The sequence below is a fragment of the Psammomys obesus genome, unplaced genomic scaffold (assembly GCF_907164565.1).
Source record: "Psammomys obesus unplaced genomic scaffold, mPsaObe1.curated_primary_1811, whole genome shotgun sequence".
Taxonomy (NCBI): domain Eukaryota; kingdom Metazoa; phylum Chordata; class Mammalia; order Rodentia; family Muridae; genus Psammomys; species Psammomys obesus.
Genome location: NW_026596088.1, coordinates 3,521,109 through 3,537,891, shown reverse-complemented (window position 1 = coordinate 3,537,891; position 16,783 = coordinate 3,521,109). Strand labels below are relative to the sequence as shown.

Below are 16,783 nucleotides of genomic sequence, written 5' to 3'. Positions count from 1 at the left end.
GGACAACTGCTACTTTTAACTTATAGTCTTGACATAGCTTCTGAGAATGCTGTCTTTGGTGCTCAAACACACTTTGGTCTCAGCAAAGCAGCCAGAAAAGACAATTAAGTGTAAATCATATTCTAGTTTTCTGTTTGATTCTCCTCAATGGATTATTGTCATATAGAAAGGAATCCTTATGCTCTCCTAATATCTGTCAGGTCCTCCAGGGTTTGGTCCCCACCCATCTTTCCTGACCTTATTTGCTAACTCTCTTACATTTTCTAACTCCCTCCAGCATCCCTGGCCTTTCTCCTGTTCCTCACACACACCACAATGTGTGAACATGGGGGTATTGAAATGTCAGACCCAGCTGAGAAGAACTTAATTAAAATTAGAAAAGAGAAGAGAAATTGAGGGGTGAAAAACTTCAAGAAGGTGGTAAGGATAAGATTCTAAGCCCAGGTGGAAAAATGTCATATTCGATAAAAGAATATGACTCCCTTAGTCTCTTTTCCCTCTTTCTCTCATCTCTTTCTCTTTTTCTGTGTGTGTGTGTGTGTGTATGAATGCAAGTGTGTTATGTATACATAGGTGTGCACCACCTGTGTATATGGAGGTCAGAGGTCAAACTCAGTTGTTCTTGATCAGGTACCACCTACATTATTTTTTGAGATAGAGTGTCTTATTGGCCCGGCAATTTCCAAGTAGGCTGAGCTGGCTGACTACCAAGCCCCGTGGTTCCAGTTGCCGTTGCATCCCGAGTGCTAAAGTGTAAGAATGTGCCACCGGATTCAGATTTTTATAAATGAGGATCCTGGGAGTCAAACTTAGGTCTCCATCGTTTGCGTGGTGAACACGCTAGTGACTGAGCAAACACCCCAGCCCTACTTCCTCCAGGGTTATAGGGAAAGGAGACCAAGACACTGCAGAAATAGTTGCTAGATCAGAGGCCCAGATAAGAGATCTGGGAAGGAGAAACAGCAACAAAACTTATTACAATAAAACCTGTCCAGAAGAGAAGAGATTAATGGCTTGACAGTCACTCAAGAGATTGTCACCAAATTAAGTTCTGAGTAACTTAGCTGTTAAACTAAGAAACAAAATACATACTCAGTGAGACCTTGGGTTCTGAGCCTGTTTCCGTCTGTGCAGAATGGGACTAGTGAAGAAACCTGGTACTTTTATTAAAATAGTTAATTACATAGCATTATAATACTCTTCATTTGTCAGAAGTCACAGCTAGGCTGCATGCTCCAAGTTTGTTTATTCATTGTTATTTTAATAGTGAATGATCATTTATGAAGTGAATAAATAAACAAGTGAGTGAATGAATGAAAGGGTGAGTTTTAGAAGAGGGAGAACTGTTAAATCATAGAATTGCAAGAAGCCACTGGAGATCTCATTGGCAAAGAGACAGCTAGATCTGAATTCAGTGATCCAGTTTTGCTTATCCTGAATGTCCAGCTGGGAGAATGTCCTTGAATTTCATGCTTGGCACCTTCACCTGCAGCAATACCATCAAAGCCACCTCAACTCCTCTTCTGCTATATGCTTTATTCACTATTTCAGCCGCGTATTCCTTTTGCATCAAATGCTGAGCTGGGCATGTACACAACCTCCCATATCAACTGGATAATAGGTTGGGAACCACTCCATCCTAGATGTTTTGAATAAAAGATTTAAGATCCACAAGAATCTTGACAGACTGTCAATTAGCTGGAGTAGAGGAGATGAATTTGAATGGGACTTAATGTAAAGTAAGCATTGAGGTCTAAGGAGTGAATACAAAGAATGAATAAGAGAAGTTGTACAGCCATTTCTAAGCTAAGGAAAAATGCAACAAGGCAGACATGCAAAAATGCAGCCCAGGGACCCAAAATTTCAGAGAAGCCATGCAAAAAGAACACTTTTCAGAAGGTTGTCTTTCATCAACATTTCCTCAATGTTTTTGTAATGTGCTATGTTCCTGATTGCCCATCAGCCTCTAAATCAAGAAGTACAGTTGGTGACATTGGTTTGAATTGGAATTTGCCTTATTCTAGAACAGACCCTCAGGTCAGCCTTTCCTTTCAGTCAAATGTAATGTTCCCCTCTGCCCTTCTGTAAGAATTGCTCTGAATATGACCCTAGACAGCTGGCTTAAGTGAAAATAAGATTCTGGCGTGCACGAGGTGCTCTCTTAAGCCTCTTAAGCGATCCACCTGCATGATCACATTTAGTCTTCATCTCAGTCCTGAGAGCACGGGATTTTATTGGCCCCATCTTCTGGGTGAGAAATCGAGGCTGAGAATGCTGTAAGGGACATCACTGAGACAACAAAGATCATCGGAGCATTCAGGCTGTCACATTAGACAGGTCTACACTCAAACACTGTTTCTCAGCCTCAGTTTCCAAACAAGACCATCATGGGTAGTGAGGTCAAACCGGCACACACACACACACACACACACACACACACACACACAGAGAGAGAGAGAGAGAGAGAGAGAGAGAGACAGACACTGTCAATACTGTGCAGACTATGTCATCTCCAAACAAACATGGCCATGCCGGTGGCTTTGATCTGAGAACTACATTCTGCCCAACCAGTGTACTCTAACAAGGTCTAGTTCTAGCGAATTTTTCTACCAGGCAAATTCCTCATGCTTAATAAAGAGCTTGCTGTGAAAGCTCAAAACCCAGCAGCAATTAATTATTGACAGAGCATGCGAATTAGAGATAAAAGAAGTCATTCTTTCTCCACACAAGTGATAGTAAATAAATTTAATTATGGTAGGAAAGGCTAAGGGATCTTTGTCTGTATTAAGTTTTATTAGCTGAGACATTTAAACGCATGTCATCATAACAAAGAGGTCTTGTGTAATCCTGAATGTACCACTTTGGTGCAGGGCTCAGAATTGAGTGGATTTAATGGAGCACCTGGTGGCAGATGGCCCACTGTACCAAAAGGTATTGAACACGTTTATCCCCAATTAGCACTGGTCCACATATGCCTACAGCAAACTGGCTGCATAATAAAATCCGGAGCCTCGTTTTTAATCACTTATTGGCCCTCCACACTGGGCATCAAATTCCCTCCCTGAAGGAAAACATGGATGCAGGGGTGGAGATGGAAAGTATTTTGTTAAAGTGTCTAACAGACAAGAAGTGTGATGTGGGATCTACATTAGTCAGCAGCTTTCCATGACTGTGAAAGACCCCTAAGACAGTCAACTTAGTAGGAAGTTAGGTTGATGGAGGTTTCAGAGATTCCAGTCTGTGGTTGCTTTACCTCATTGATTTGGAGTCTGTGACAACATGTGGAAGGAGTTCATCATGGACGGAGTATACCACATGACCTCGACACAGAAGTGAGAAAAAGAGACAGGGGATGTTGCGGTCATCATATTCACCTGTTAAAACTTTTTAAAGATTTATTCATTTATGTATGCGTCCTTTTGCCTGCATCTATGTTTGTGCACCATGTATTCACCTGGTGCCTGTAGAGTTAAGAAGAGGGGGTTAGGTCTTTTGGAATTGGAGTTTTAGATAGTTGTGAGATGCCCCGTGAGTACTGGGAACCAAACACAGTCCTCTGCAAAAGCAGCAAGTGCTTTTAACCCCCAAGCCAACTTGACGGCCCCTTAATATGTCGTTTCAAAGCATGGCTCCAAAGACCTAACTTCCTCTCATTAGACTCCACCCTCAAGGATTCCATCACCCTACCCAGGTTGGAGACAAAGCCTTTAACATATGGCTTTGGGAGATTATTCAAGATCCCAGATAGAGCAGGCTCTATGAGAGGTTTACTGGGCACACTTGAAAACAAAGAAAGAAGAAAATTGTGTATGTTGAACCCAGTTTATGCTTGCATTCTGTATCTCATTTTGGTCTTAAATGAACTTACGGTGAGTATTGGGACTTTAAAATGAAGATGTCATACCACAAGGATATTCTTAATTTTTCTGAGGACACAAAGCTTGTCTGATTTCTTTATCACTGATTTTTTTTTCACTTATACAACAATGTTTTGTGAAGTAACTCAGAGGTCAGAAAACCACCTTAAAAGACAAAATAATGCATATTTCAGGTTCTGTGGGCCACACACCCGTTGCATCAACCAATTTCACTTGCACAAGTAGCACATTAGACAATATGCAAATGAGTAAGTGTGGCTTCATTGGAAGGTTTATTTACAAGCATTGAAATTTAAATTCTGCATAATTTTCATTTATCATAGAATGCTGCTATTACTATCATTTGGGTTTTTCCCATAGCCATTTAAAGATTACAAATCCTTCTTAGCCATGACTCATACACAAACAAGAGACAGTGAGAATTTGCCAACACTGGACTAGATAATCTCTGAGGTCTTGTTGAGCTCAAATATTTCCTGAAAGCTACTACGACAATAATAAAACCCTTAATTTATTGAGCTCATGTACACATGAGATTCCATGCTAAATGCTTTTCAAACATGATCTCCCTTAATCCTCACACTACAGTGGGAAGTCAGTGCTATCATTATCTCCATTTCAGAGATTATAAAACTAATATATAAAGAAATTAAGGGCATATCTAGGTTAAATACAACTGGTAAGAGGTAGAAAAGCAGTTTAAACCAAGGGATACAAGACTCCCAAGGAATAATGCATAAGCATTACCCTGCCTGTTCTGATAATTACATAGTCAAGCCTATGGTTGGAAGACAGAGATAAATAGACCTGCCCAGTGCTTATCTGTTCTCTTTGGCGGGGCTTCTATCTAGGTTATGATTTCATATAATTTGTGCAAAAATATTAAAATATCTTGGGTATAGTAATGACCACTGTATTTCTCCTTTCTTTGTTCTTCCAGAAACGTGATGCCCAAGACAGTGGATGGGCAGATAACCATGGAAAAGACCCCCAGTTACTTTGTGACAAGTGAGGCTCCCAAGCGCATTCACTCTATGGCCAAGGACATCAAACTCATTGTGGTGGTACGAAACCCAGTGACCAGGGCCATTTCTGACTATACCCAGACACTGTCAAAAAAGCCAGAGATCCCCACCTTTGAGGTGCTGGCCTTCAAAAATCGGACCCTGGGGCTCATTGATGCCTCCTGGAGTGCCATTCGCATTGGGATCTATGCTCTACACTTGGAGAACTGGCTGCAGTACTTTCCCCTCTCTCAGATCCTGTTTGTCAGCGGCGAGCGACTCATAGTGGACCCCGCAGGGGAGATGGCCAAAGTACAGGATTTCCTAGGACTCAAACGTGTTGTGACTGAGAAGCACTTTTACTTCAACAAAACCAAGGGATTCCCCTGCCTGAAGAAGCCAGAAGACAGCAGTGCCCCAAGATGTTTGGGCAAGAGCAAAGGTCGGACTCATCCCCGCATTGACCCAGATGTCATCCATAGACTTCGGAAATTCTACAAACCCTTCAACATGATGTTTTACCAAATGACTGGTCAAGATTTCCAGTGGGAACAGGAAGAGGGTGATAAGTGAGGCTGACAGTATGGAGGGAAGGCTAATGAATAGCAAGGATACTCTTTACCGGAGTCCCAAATCCCCCAGGTTCTGAAGCTTCAGTCATGCTGGAGTACCAAGTAGATTGCTAGCCTGCTCCAGTCAAGTTACCTCCAATATTACAGGCTTAGGCAGAGGTAGAGATATCATGGCTTCCCTGTGGAGGAAGCAACAGTACCTGGTTGACCAGGTGGCCGCCAGAACCCACCATGAATAGTATCTTCTATTCATTAATAGAGTCTGAAAACAGGATAAGCATCTTTCGGTGTCACAGACAGATGCTATGTTGATGAGTGGCAGAAAGAGAGAGAGAGAGAGAGAGAGAGAGAGAGAGAGAGAGAAAGAAAGAAAGAAAGAAAGAAAGAAAGAAAGAAAGAAAGAAAGAAATGTGTACTTTGCAGGAGCTCTTACTATAGTCTTGGGAGTCTGGATTCCAGCCTTGTATTTAATCCCTGGTATGTAGACTTCTGCTCTGGCATCTCTCCAGAACACTATTTGTGGATGAGAGCTCCAAGACCTCCAGGGAGCAATATCCTCCTTCCAAGGCCTGTCTAGCCTTCCTATCAAAGGACTCATCCCACGACCCTTTGACTTCCTCCCTCCCCACAATGAAGGCAAAGACATGCACGTATGTTCCTCACCAAAAATAAATAAATAAATAAATAAATAAAATAGCCTACACCCCTGGAGCCTTCTATCTGAGAGCCATCCAAGGTGGGTCTCTCTCTCCATGAGTATTCTAAATTACAGAGAAACTTAGCATACATCCTCACATTGGAATATGGCCCACATGAATGCTCCCAGAACAGGGAGACAGCATCTGTGTTTTGAGCCCTGAGGTTGGCAAAGATGAATGCTTGTAACTGTGGTTTACAGAAAAACGCAGTCCTTTTGGTGGGAGGCCCTTACCTAAAGGTCTTTGTCCTTAGGGATGGTGGTCCTGAGACCACCATCTCTGGGGGTTAGACTATGCCCTAGAGGCAAAGACCGGAGCTTGCTTGTTAGCTGTTCTGAGTAACCCTTCTGGATGCAGAGAGGAAGGGAGCACTCAATGTTTTTCTATTTGTCTCACCACTGCCCCCTCAGGGTCACCTCATGGTTCATTTTTCTCTACTCAGAGATGGCATTTATTGGGCCATTGGCAAGAGAGAAGATTTTCAGTGTGAAGTGGGTGGGGAGGGCAAGGACTGTCTGCAGACATCCTTTTCAAGGGCTGCCAAATAAAGTGTCCCTTCCCATTAGTATGGTTCAATTAAAACACAGAATTTGACATAAAGCACTTGTTCGCAGATCTCCAAAGCCAAGAATTGTAGTAAAATTGGAAATTTGTATGAGCGGGGAGAGTTGAATCTGTTCAGCTGTTATTAAACTGTCATTTCTCCCGCTAAATGGAAACTGTGTTGTTATAAAGCTTAATGCAACCTGATTGATGGGTTTTGATGGTGTATTTGTGTTGGTCACTTCTTCCCTACCCCTACCCCTACCCTGGAATGCAGGGAATGGCCTTGTTCAGATGAACAGATAGACCAGGTTTCTAAGACTTTGCGGGGGGGGGGGAGTTGAATACAGGGCAGGGTGTTTCTTTCAGTAACACAAACACTATGGCCAGGGAAAGGGGTACTAGCTTTCATCACCCTGTGAGTGACAGACTGATAAACCAGATTCAGAAACAGCTGCACAATATATATATATATATATATATATATATATATATATATATATATATATTTACAGATAAGAAAAGTTGAGCTAAAGGCAACAGATATGCCAAAGTAAACAAAGCTATAGATCAAAATGCAAGTGGTCGCTTGTTTAAAGGAAGGGGATGCACACTGGTAAAGAAGGGTACTACATGCAGCTCATGTGAGCAGAACAAAGAGTGATGGGTGTCAGGCCTAGCAGAATCACCTGGGCAGAGTTTGTATAAGACATATCCTCAAGGCAAGCAGAGTGGAAGACACCTGTAACCAAGCTAGTCAGGGAGGCTGACACAGCCTCTTGGCTTTGAGGCCAGCCTATGACACACAGTGAGACATTGGCCAAAAGGGAGTAAATGCATAAATATGAGGGGGAAAAGAGGAAGAAAAGGGAGAGAAAGAAAGAAGGAAGAAAGGATGAAGGAAGATGGGGAGAGAACTAGGGAGGGAGGGAAGGAAGGAAGGAAGAGGGGTGAATTGGCAGACAGACATAGCTTCCTGAGCTCTAGAAGAGCTATGTGGTGGTATTGACCATTTCAGAAATGTTCTTAAGGAAACTGGGATTTAGAACCAGAGGAAAGTCTTTTGTTCCTTTGTGCTCTCTTCCTCACTCTCAACTCAACTCATGGTTTTACTTTCCTTGACAGCAAATCATGAGATTTACTGTCAAGGAAAGTGGTGCCAGGGTTTTGAACCCTACAAGGAAAGGTTACATCATCTTTGCAGAGCATGTTTTGTTTGGGAGTTCAGTGGCAAGCTAGGTTATGGTTACATCATAACTCTGTCAAAGGACGTTATCCAGTTCTAGAAAACTTCTGGAGACATACAGTGCCCATTCTGAGCCTGCAATTCTGTCCCATTTGGATGGGCACAACCCGCTTAAGCTCTCCAGTCGTTTTCTCTGTCTGCCTGTCCTCATAATCCCATCAAACTCACACTATAAGAGCTGCTTCCAAAAACATAGCTGCTAAGTGTGTGTCCTTACATAAATATTCCAAATAAAGACGACAAACTCTTTTTAATATGGTTAACAATAGGTAAATAAACCATTTCGCACTGTGAAATAAAAGTCTGAGCCCCACACCCCTTAAGCCATTCTGTATAAAGAAAGAGCAGAGGACTAAGCCTCAAGAGCAAGAGTTTGTTTGTTTGGTTTTTTTCTTCCATTTGGCAATATATTTGAAGAATCCTGATTCCGAAAAGAAATGCAACTTTGACATGTTTATGATTCTGATTTCTTCAGTGGCTAATATTTCTTCGACTCTCCAGCTCAGAATGAATGACTGAGCCTTGTCTGTTAGTGTGAAGGCTTGATGAATGAATCATTATCTATCCAGAAAAGCTAAACCAACATGCCAACATAGAGTCGGGCTAGAGTACTTCTGCCCTATTTAAATATGAGCATGGCAACTCCCAGGGAGATTGAACTTGGTATTTGATTTCAATTAGCAAGCATAAATTATATGTAATGCTCTCCTCCCCTCCCTTTCCTGGAAGGGGTGATTCATGGTTACTGCATGTGGTTCTAAATGAGAAAAGAACTCATCTTTCCAAATACTGTAGTGTAATTGCTACATCTCAGTTTGAAAGTGTACACCAGAAAGATAAAAAGCCATGACACTGAAGCTTAAGTTTACCAGCTCAAAGCTCAACCTATGAGTGTGTGCGTGTGTGCGCGTGCGTGTGCGCACACACACCCACACACCCCCACACACCATAGGAAAATTTCATAGCACACTGGTATATCTTTAGCCCATGCATGGACACCAAATGTCGGTGGACATATGACTATTTATGGGATTCCCTACAAGCTTAATGAGTATCTTCAACTAACCTCTGCAGATGATTTCCTTGACCCCTCCCATTCCTCCACACTATTATTTCCCAAGGAAATCTTCTCCATTGCTGTCAGAACAGGTAGTTGCCATTTACTCCTGTATCTATCTGTGAATTCTACAAAGAGAACAACCAATCTTACTTATCTTCATTTTTTTATATCTATAACAGAAGTATGTTTAATCCTTACCTGGGTATTACCCAAGGTTTCCATGGAGATGAAAATTACTTAATAGATAGAGATGTATCTGAAAAGAATAAAATATGTCATTGACAGGAAGGATGTTGCTGCTGATAACAATGATGATAATGATGCTGGTGTTGCTGATGCTGCAGAGTAAAGATGAAGATGATAGTGGTGATGGAGAGGAGGATGATAATCATTAGGATGAGAAGGAAGAGATGGATAGTTTTACGATACCTATTCCAGAATATATACCTTTATGGTGTTCTAAAATGGTGTTGTTGGGTAATTAATTCTACTGTTTTACTCACATTGAATAATCATGAAAATGCTGAGAGAAAGTAAAACACAGTAGATTTTCATAAAGCTCAGGACAGGAGATGTTTAAAAAATCTCCCTAAAAACAGAACTAAGTTGGCTGAAATTCACACATTCAAATGCAAAACCTTCTTTCACTCCACACTTAGAAAATTCACCTGACTCTCTTTAGCCTCTCTCTTGCTCCATATTAAAGGCTTTTTAGATGTCACAAGGATCCAGGATTTATCAACACAGGGCATGGTTCTTAGCTGAGTTCAGGGTCTGGTGTTCTAGCTCCTAAACTCTACATGATCAATGGAGTTGGTGGAGAGCCTGGGGGTGAGATTAAGAGCAATTGATACATGTTTCAGGGTGGGGACAGGTAAGGTCACAGGTCTGCTTTCTCAGAAATGATGGACTGTCTTCTTCAGGTAAGAGGTACATGAGATCACATCTTAAAGATCGTGAACTGTGATGAGGTAATAAGATACATCCAACGACATTCAAGGATGAAATACAGGAGAAATCATATCTGTACAGTGGGAGATGAGTAGGAATTTCTGAATACAGGAAAACAAGCCTGTAGATTCATCGTGTTTCATTCACCCTACCACTCCACACACATCTATTGAGTGATCACATGGCAGCAAAAGGAAATAGAGTTTGAGGAGGCAGAGGTTTGAGAGATGACTCAGTGTTAAAATCCCCAACTGCTCTTCCAGAGTACCTGGGGTTGATTTCCAGCACCCACGTGGTGGCTCACAAACACCTGCAACTCCAGTTCAAAGGGAGCTGATGCCTTTATTATTATTATTATTATTATTATTATTATTATTATTATTATTTTGGCCTCTATGAACACTGCATGCATATGGTGTACAGGCACACATGCAAGTGAAACACTTATAAAGACGGAATAAAATAATAATAAAAACATTCATTAAATAAATATGGGAAAAAGTTGGGCTGCCTCAACAGGACTCCCAACCCAGGAGGAAGACTGACAGAGGAATGCAAAGAGGAAAGTACTTACAGTGTCATGAGGAGTGCTTGGTGGAGGGTTCAAAAGATGGTAGTGGAGGTACAAAAATGGGAGAGAGCCAACAAGAGGAAAGAAGAGTTCCAAGTACTTCCGGCACTGAGAACCACCCTGGAGAATTTGCCTTGACTCCAAATCATAAGACTCTATGAGTTATACTAAAGTACAAAGCAGTAGCTGCTAATAAAATGAAATGCAAGTATGAACGTAACCCAGTAATTAAGGAAAGCTTGTGGGTAAAGATTTTGGATTGGAAGGAAAGTGTGCACAAAAACTTACCATCAAGAGAAAACATTTTCCAGAAGTAAAGATGTTCCTTTTCTCAATATCCATCAGGACATTAATGAGCATCATAAATCCTTCTGGAGACCTTTCATCTTCCTGTTTCCTTGACATTGTCCAAGGCCAAGGTTACAGGATGACTCTCTTCCCTTAGAGCAGTTTTACTTCACTGACCTAAATACCAAGCAGGAAACATCACAGTAATAGGAATTCTCTGTCTGAAAATGTGCTGAAATCAATACATGGTGAAAGTTTAAAGCACACACATACATTGTTATGGTTTGGGTGCAAAATGTTCCCCTAGAGGAATTTGTTAATGCCTTATCCTGGAGTGCAGTGTTCAGATGTGGGGCTTGAGAGCTAACAGATAGTGAGGGCTTTGAGTTCACTGATGATAAAGTCTTACTTTAATGCCATTATTGGCAATTGTTGGAAACCAGAAAGTGGGCCTGAATGCACATATCTCTTCTTCTCTTTGTTCCCTAACATGAAGTAAGGAGCTTTCCATAACCATGCCTTTATACCATGCTGCTTCTACTGTGCCAGAGGCCTAACAGCTATGGAGCCTGCTGACCACGGACTGAAACTCTGAGTCACAATTAATCTTTTCTACTCTTAGTTGATTCTCTCAGGTGCTTAGTCACAGCAATGGGATAGTGACTAATACATTCACTATATCGGTAAAGGTTCCCTAGGGAGGAGGGGAAGTGACCAACAGAATGGGCATGTATTACAAAGGGTATTTACATTACAGAATGGCTTTCACGGTTCAAGCTGGGGAGTTCAAAATGGTCTTTTCATGTTAGAGTGGCTGGAAACATGGCTTAGTCCATGGTGCTGGATGCCTCAGCAGCAGTCAAAAGTATATCATGCCTGGAGGATCCCTGGAGAGCTGCTGGTCTTCAATCCACAGTGGGAGAGTGGAGAAGCTGGGTTCCTGTGTCAGTAGCAGCACCAGAATAGAAGAACGCACAAGCAACTAGACAGGCAAGCAGACTAAAAGCAATGACCTTTTCTTTAGATTTTCTTGTCTGGACTGATGCCAAGAAGTGTGTCTTAGTTGATTTCATATCCAATCAGGTTGACAAGAAAGATTCACCATCACACTTGCACATCTTCAGTTGTATGATAGTATGATGTGTATATTAATCCTGTAGCTTAGAGGGTGACCAGAAAGCTTCACAACTGCTGTTTTATTTGTTGTTTTTTGTTTTAAAGGTGAGGATTGTGCAGACTTGGAAATTTAAGGAACGTCCCCAAGTTTCCATAGTGATGTGAAGCCTAAATGTTGTATGACACTGACAATGAACAAAGTATCCCCAAAATCTAACTTGGTGAACCAATAGGTCAGTTGAAGCTACTTACAGGGTTATGGGTTAGTGGTTACTTATAGGAGTGGAAATAATTCAGAGACAGCTGAATCAGCAAAAGCTCCCTCCAGCATAGGTCCTAGATAAAAGTTAGAATCCTGAAGCTTGCTGAGTGACTCCTAGATAGCTCTTCACTTTGGAGAGTCTCTCCTCCAGACAGCTCTGCTTTCTTGAAGCTATCCTACTCTTGGTAATACAACTTCTATGAAAGTGACTCTCAGCAGTCCTTATTACTTACAAATTTGGGGAGGAAAGGTTCTGGTATAGCTGTTCATTTCCACGGACTTTCTGATGCTTTTGAGTTTTAATGAGCTTCATGAGTTTCCTTGTAGGACGGAATGTTTCACCTCCCTTTAGGACAGTTGTCCTCAACCTTCCTAATGCCGAGCCTCTTTAATACAGTTCCTCATGTTGTAGCGACCATCAACAATAACATTATTTTTGTTGCTACTTCATAACCATAATTTCGCTACTGTTATGAATCATACAGTAAATAATTTTGGAGTTAAAGGTTTGTCTAAGAGATTGTGACCACTTTGAGACTGCAGTTGAGAACCGCTACTCTAGAACATTCTGCATCTTAAAGAGTTTCTTGCAAGGTGAACGATTTTATCTTGGAGGAAATTGCTGCACAATGCTGAAACAAAACCAGGGCAAAGGTTGTAGCTCCAAACATAGCAGGAAATGGAAGTTTTAGGAAAATTTGGTACTGAGCTAGTGGCAGAGCAATCATGAGGATGATGGACACTTGCTGGGAAAACCCCTTGCTTTACAGAATCAAAAGCAGGATGCATCCCATGTAGCCTGTCCTGAAGTTACTTCTCTAACAATGCTTTCCAATTCTCTCCTATCTAAGATACAGGAGCTAAGACAGCCTAGCAAACTGATCTCTGCAATGAATAAGTCTATAAATGCTAGGAGAAGGGCTTTCTCAATGGCAATGGTGAGCTATCTGCCAGGCTTGCTTCACTGATGTGAAATTCACATAATTTTAATGATCCATTCAAAGTCAGCAGCTGTTTTGTAGGTGCTAATCATGCTGGGAGTCTCCCTATGAAACTAGCCAGTTCGTACACCTTTCAACTCTTCTTTTCCATCTCTACACTTACTTGGACTACGAACACCATGAACAAGTTGGCTTTAATCCCTGAAATTCAGGGATGGTTCAACAAGTCAATAAAATGTAATAAACAAAAGACAAAAATTACACGATCATCTCAATAGATGCAGGAACAGCCACTGTTAATAAGATTGTGTCCCAAGGTGTCAATATCTTCATCCAGGAACCAATCAGTTAGACATGAGAAGGAAATTTTAGGCAATATCAAATATTAGACCAACCCATGAGGCTAGGAATCCTCTTGTACTCTGGTTTTCCAATTTGACAAACATGTAATGGGTTATCACTGTAATAAGTTTCCAAGAAGCTCCATTAGCTGTTTACATGAAAAAGTCCTCACAGTGTGGAAATGTATAAGAATAGTCCATAGCCAAACTTTCGGCAGAGTGCAGAGAATCTTATGAGAGAAGGGAAAGATAGAAAGACCTGGAGGGAACAGGAGCCTCACAAGGAGAGCAACAGAACCAAAAAAAATCTGGACACAGAGGTCTTTTCTGAGACTGATACTCCAAAACAAAGACCATGCATGGAGATAACTTAGAACCCCTGCGCAGAAGTAGCCCATAGCAGCTCAGTGTCCAAGAGAGTTCCCCAATAATAGAAACAGGGACCATCTCTGATACTAAACTCAGGGGCTCCCCCCCTGAGGGGGGGGAACAGTTTTGCCAGTCCACAGATGAAGACAAAGAAGCCAGTTCTGATGAGACCTGATAGACTAGGATATATGGAAGGGGAGATGGACCTCCCCTATCATTGGACTGGAGGAGAGGCATAGGAGAAAAAGAGGGAAGGAGGGTGGGATTGGGAGAGGATTGGGGAGGGGCTACAGCTGGATTACAAAGCGAATAAACTGTAATTAATAAAAATAAAATAAATTTTTTTAAATGTAAAAAAAAAAAAGTCCAGAAAGTACTAGCATGATGACTTCTCAAGAGGCAGAGGGTCTCAAATTTCACTTGAAAAGTGTCATAGGCTACTGAAGACATAGGGCTCCTTTCTTTAGTCTCAGATTGAGAGATGAGTTTACAATGTGTATGGGATTTTCCTGATAGGCCATTCTCTTTTCCACTCTCCCGTAGCTGGATTAAACACAAATTGTTCACCAGAAAATGAATTAAGGCACATTGGAATTGCAGGATTAGATGGGGCTATACTGGTAAAATGAAATGACATTATAGCTGTTGGGAGGCGGAGACCCTGTGCTGCTTCCTGGGCTCCGGATATGTGGAGGCAAAGACAGGTCAATGCGTACCACCACTGGACTTCTATGCTTGGAGGAAGGGCAGCATTCTCTTCCCCACCCCCTGTACAGGTGCATTGCAGTCGCATCTTGACTCAAAACTTCCTCACAACTGTGCCTTTAAAACAAAGAGTGTTTCCCCTTCAATATTTTCAGGCGCTCTTTCTGACTCCAGTTTATTTCTAAGATCCTGGGAATAGCCTTAGAAGAATCCAACATCTTCAATAAATGCTACAAAAACAAGTGCTATGTGTTTTGTTTTGTTTTGTTTTTTTTTTTTTTCTGATAACTTGAAGAAAAGGGTGATATTTAGCAAGCACTTTGATTTGTTCTATCATGGGAGAAAAGAGCAGGGAAACTTCCAGATGATGGCTGCAGATTCTGCTGTGATTTTTGCCCATCAAAGGCAACATTTTCTGATCGAGCAGGAGATAGCCTCTTTTCTGTCATTTGAGGGAGAAAATATTTTGTAGTTTTTACCCTCACGAAAGAGTCTATAGAGGATATAAAGGGAGAGGACCTGCTTTTAGGGATGTGTGGGAAGAGGGCTTTGGAAAAAAGAGCTTTTCTTACCCAAGGTATCCTGTTGAGAGGGAAGGAAATGGAAGAAATAAAATGGGAACGGTTTATGCCACAGGAATCAGCCTGAGGACTGAGTCTAAATCATAGGCTCACAGGCCAGCCTCCAGTCCTAGATGGATCCTAGCATATACAGAGTGTGGTCTCTATAAATTTCTGCTTCCTAACCTGAGGCAGGCCCTCCGTTCTGCTATTCATTGCTTTTATTGGTCCCTAAGCAGCTCTTTTTTTCAAGGCCCCTTGTATTTGTTTGAGAAACTCTCTCTTCCTGCAAGCTTTCTTGTCTAATATGCATCCTCCTTCTTATTGGGCCCCCTGGACAAAGGAGTTGGAGTCAACGGAGTTCAGAACATCCTTCTACACCTCTCATTGGACTTGAGCTCTTATTCACTGACTGGAGACAACAAGTTAGTGTTCTGTTCCCCCTCTGATGGGGCCACAGGTGCAAAGATGGCCTGCTACACAGAAACCTTTGTGCAGCTGAAGTGCTAAGGTCACCCTAGCAAATGTGGAGGCCATTTGTATATATGTATACACGTTCACACATATGTGGATGTACATATGTTCGTGTCTGAGTGTACATGTCTGGGAGTATGTTGAAGGTAGAGGTCTATGTCCATTATCTTCCTCAGTCACTCTCCATCTAATTGGAAACAGTCACCCACTGAACCTAGAGTTCACTGATTTGGCTAGACTGACCAGCCCATCAGCCCTGCAGATCTTCCTCTCTCTGCCTCCCCAATACTGGGGCTACTGGACCATGCCACCATGCCCAGCTTTCAGTGTAGCTGCTAGGGATGGTGATCAGGTCTTCATGCTTTCACAAGAAGAACTTTTCTAATAGCCATCTCTGTGTTCCTTGAGGGTTATTTTTTGGCTCTCATATGCATGAGCCCTCTCAGCATTTGATCACTTTTGATCATGCTTTTGCTCTACAGGATGTTCCTACTTCAACAGGCATCTCTCCCACACCTTTCCCTCCCTGTCTCTCCCACACAAACTCCTCCTCCCCCTTTTCACTTCACTCCTCAGCTAATTTTAACTTAATGTTGGAGATTACAACTCCGTTTACTTATTGTGAGGTTGTACTGGGTGATTTTCTGCATCTTTGTGACTCAAAAAAGAAGTCACAGGTATCCCAAATGGCCAAGAGTCTCTGCACCTATTGTGTACAGAAACCTTTGCTAAGGAGTGATGACATGTATAGAGAAAGTGAAACTCTTCTTTAACTCCAAAGAAAAAGCCAAGACTTAGCAAAGCAATTCTTCTTTCTTAATTCTCCCTTTGTAAGGAGGACATGATCCACCAGTGACCAATGAAATATCAGTGGTGGCCAGCTCTGAGCTTCTGAGAATATAATATTTTAAATTTAAATTTAAAACAGTGCCTGTTGTCGAAGGAAAATGATCTATACCCTTTCTTTTCAATGAAGTTGTAAGATGTCATCTGTAAAGTTACAGCAGCTTCATAGTCTTGTGACTATGAAGACAAATAGGGTGAACATGTGGATGTCAGATTTAGACTGATGAAAAGAATGTGGATCTCTGTGACTTTCTTAATCTACTGTTCCTACAACCCTTCAAATGTCAATACCCAAGTTATTTATTTCCCACCCACTCCTCTTGGAGACAGGGTCTCAGTCAGTAGTTCAGCTGGTCTA

At 41.7% G+C, this 16,783-nt stretch overlaps 1 protein-coding gene across 1 annotated transcript in view; it reads left to right on the top strand.

Annotated features, from left to right (window-relative positions):
- Hs3st4 (heparan sulfate-glucosamine 3-sulfotransferase 4) overlaps window positions 1-6,897 on the top strand; it is a 416,738-nt gene extending 409,841 nt beyond the window's left edge. The window contains exon 2 of the mRNA XM_055627680.1: window positions 4,819-6,897. Coding sequence (XP_055483655.1) covers window positions 4,819-5,455 — 637 coding nt within the window. The 3' untranslated portion in view covers window positions 5,456-6,897. The remainder of the gene's footprint in view (window positions 1-4,818) is intronic.
- Window positions 6,898-16,783: the final 9,886 nt, after the last annotated feature.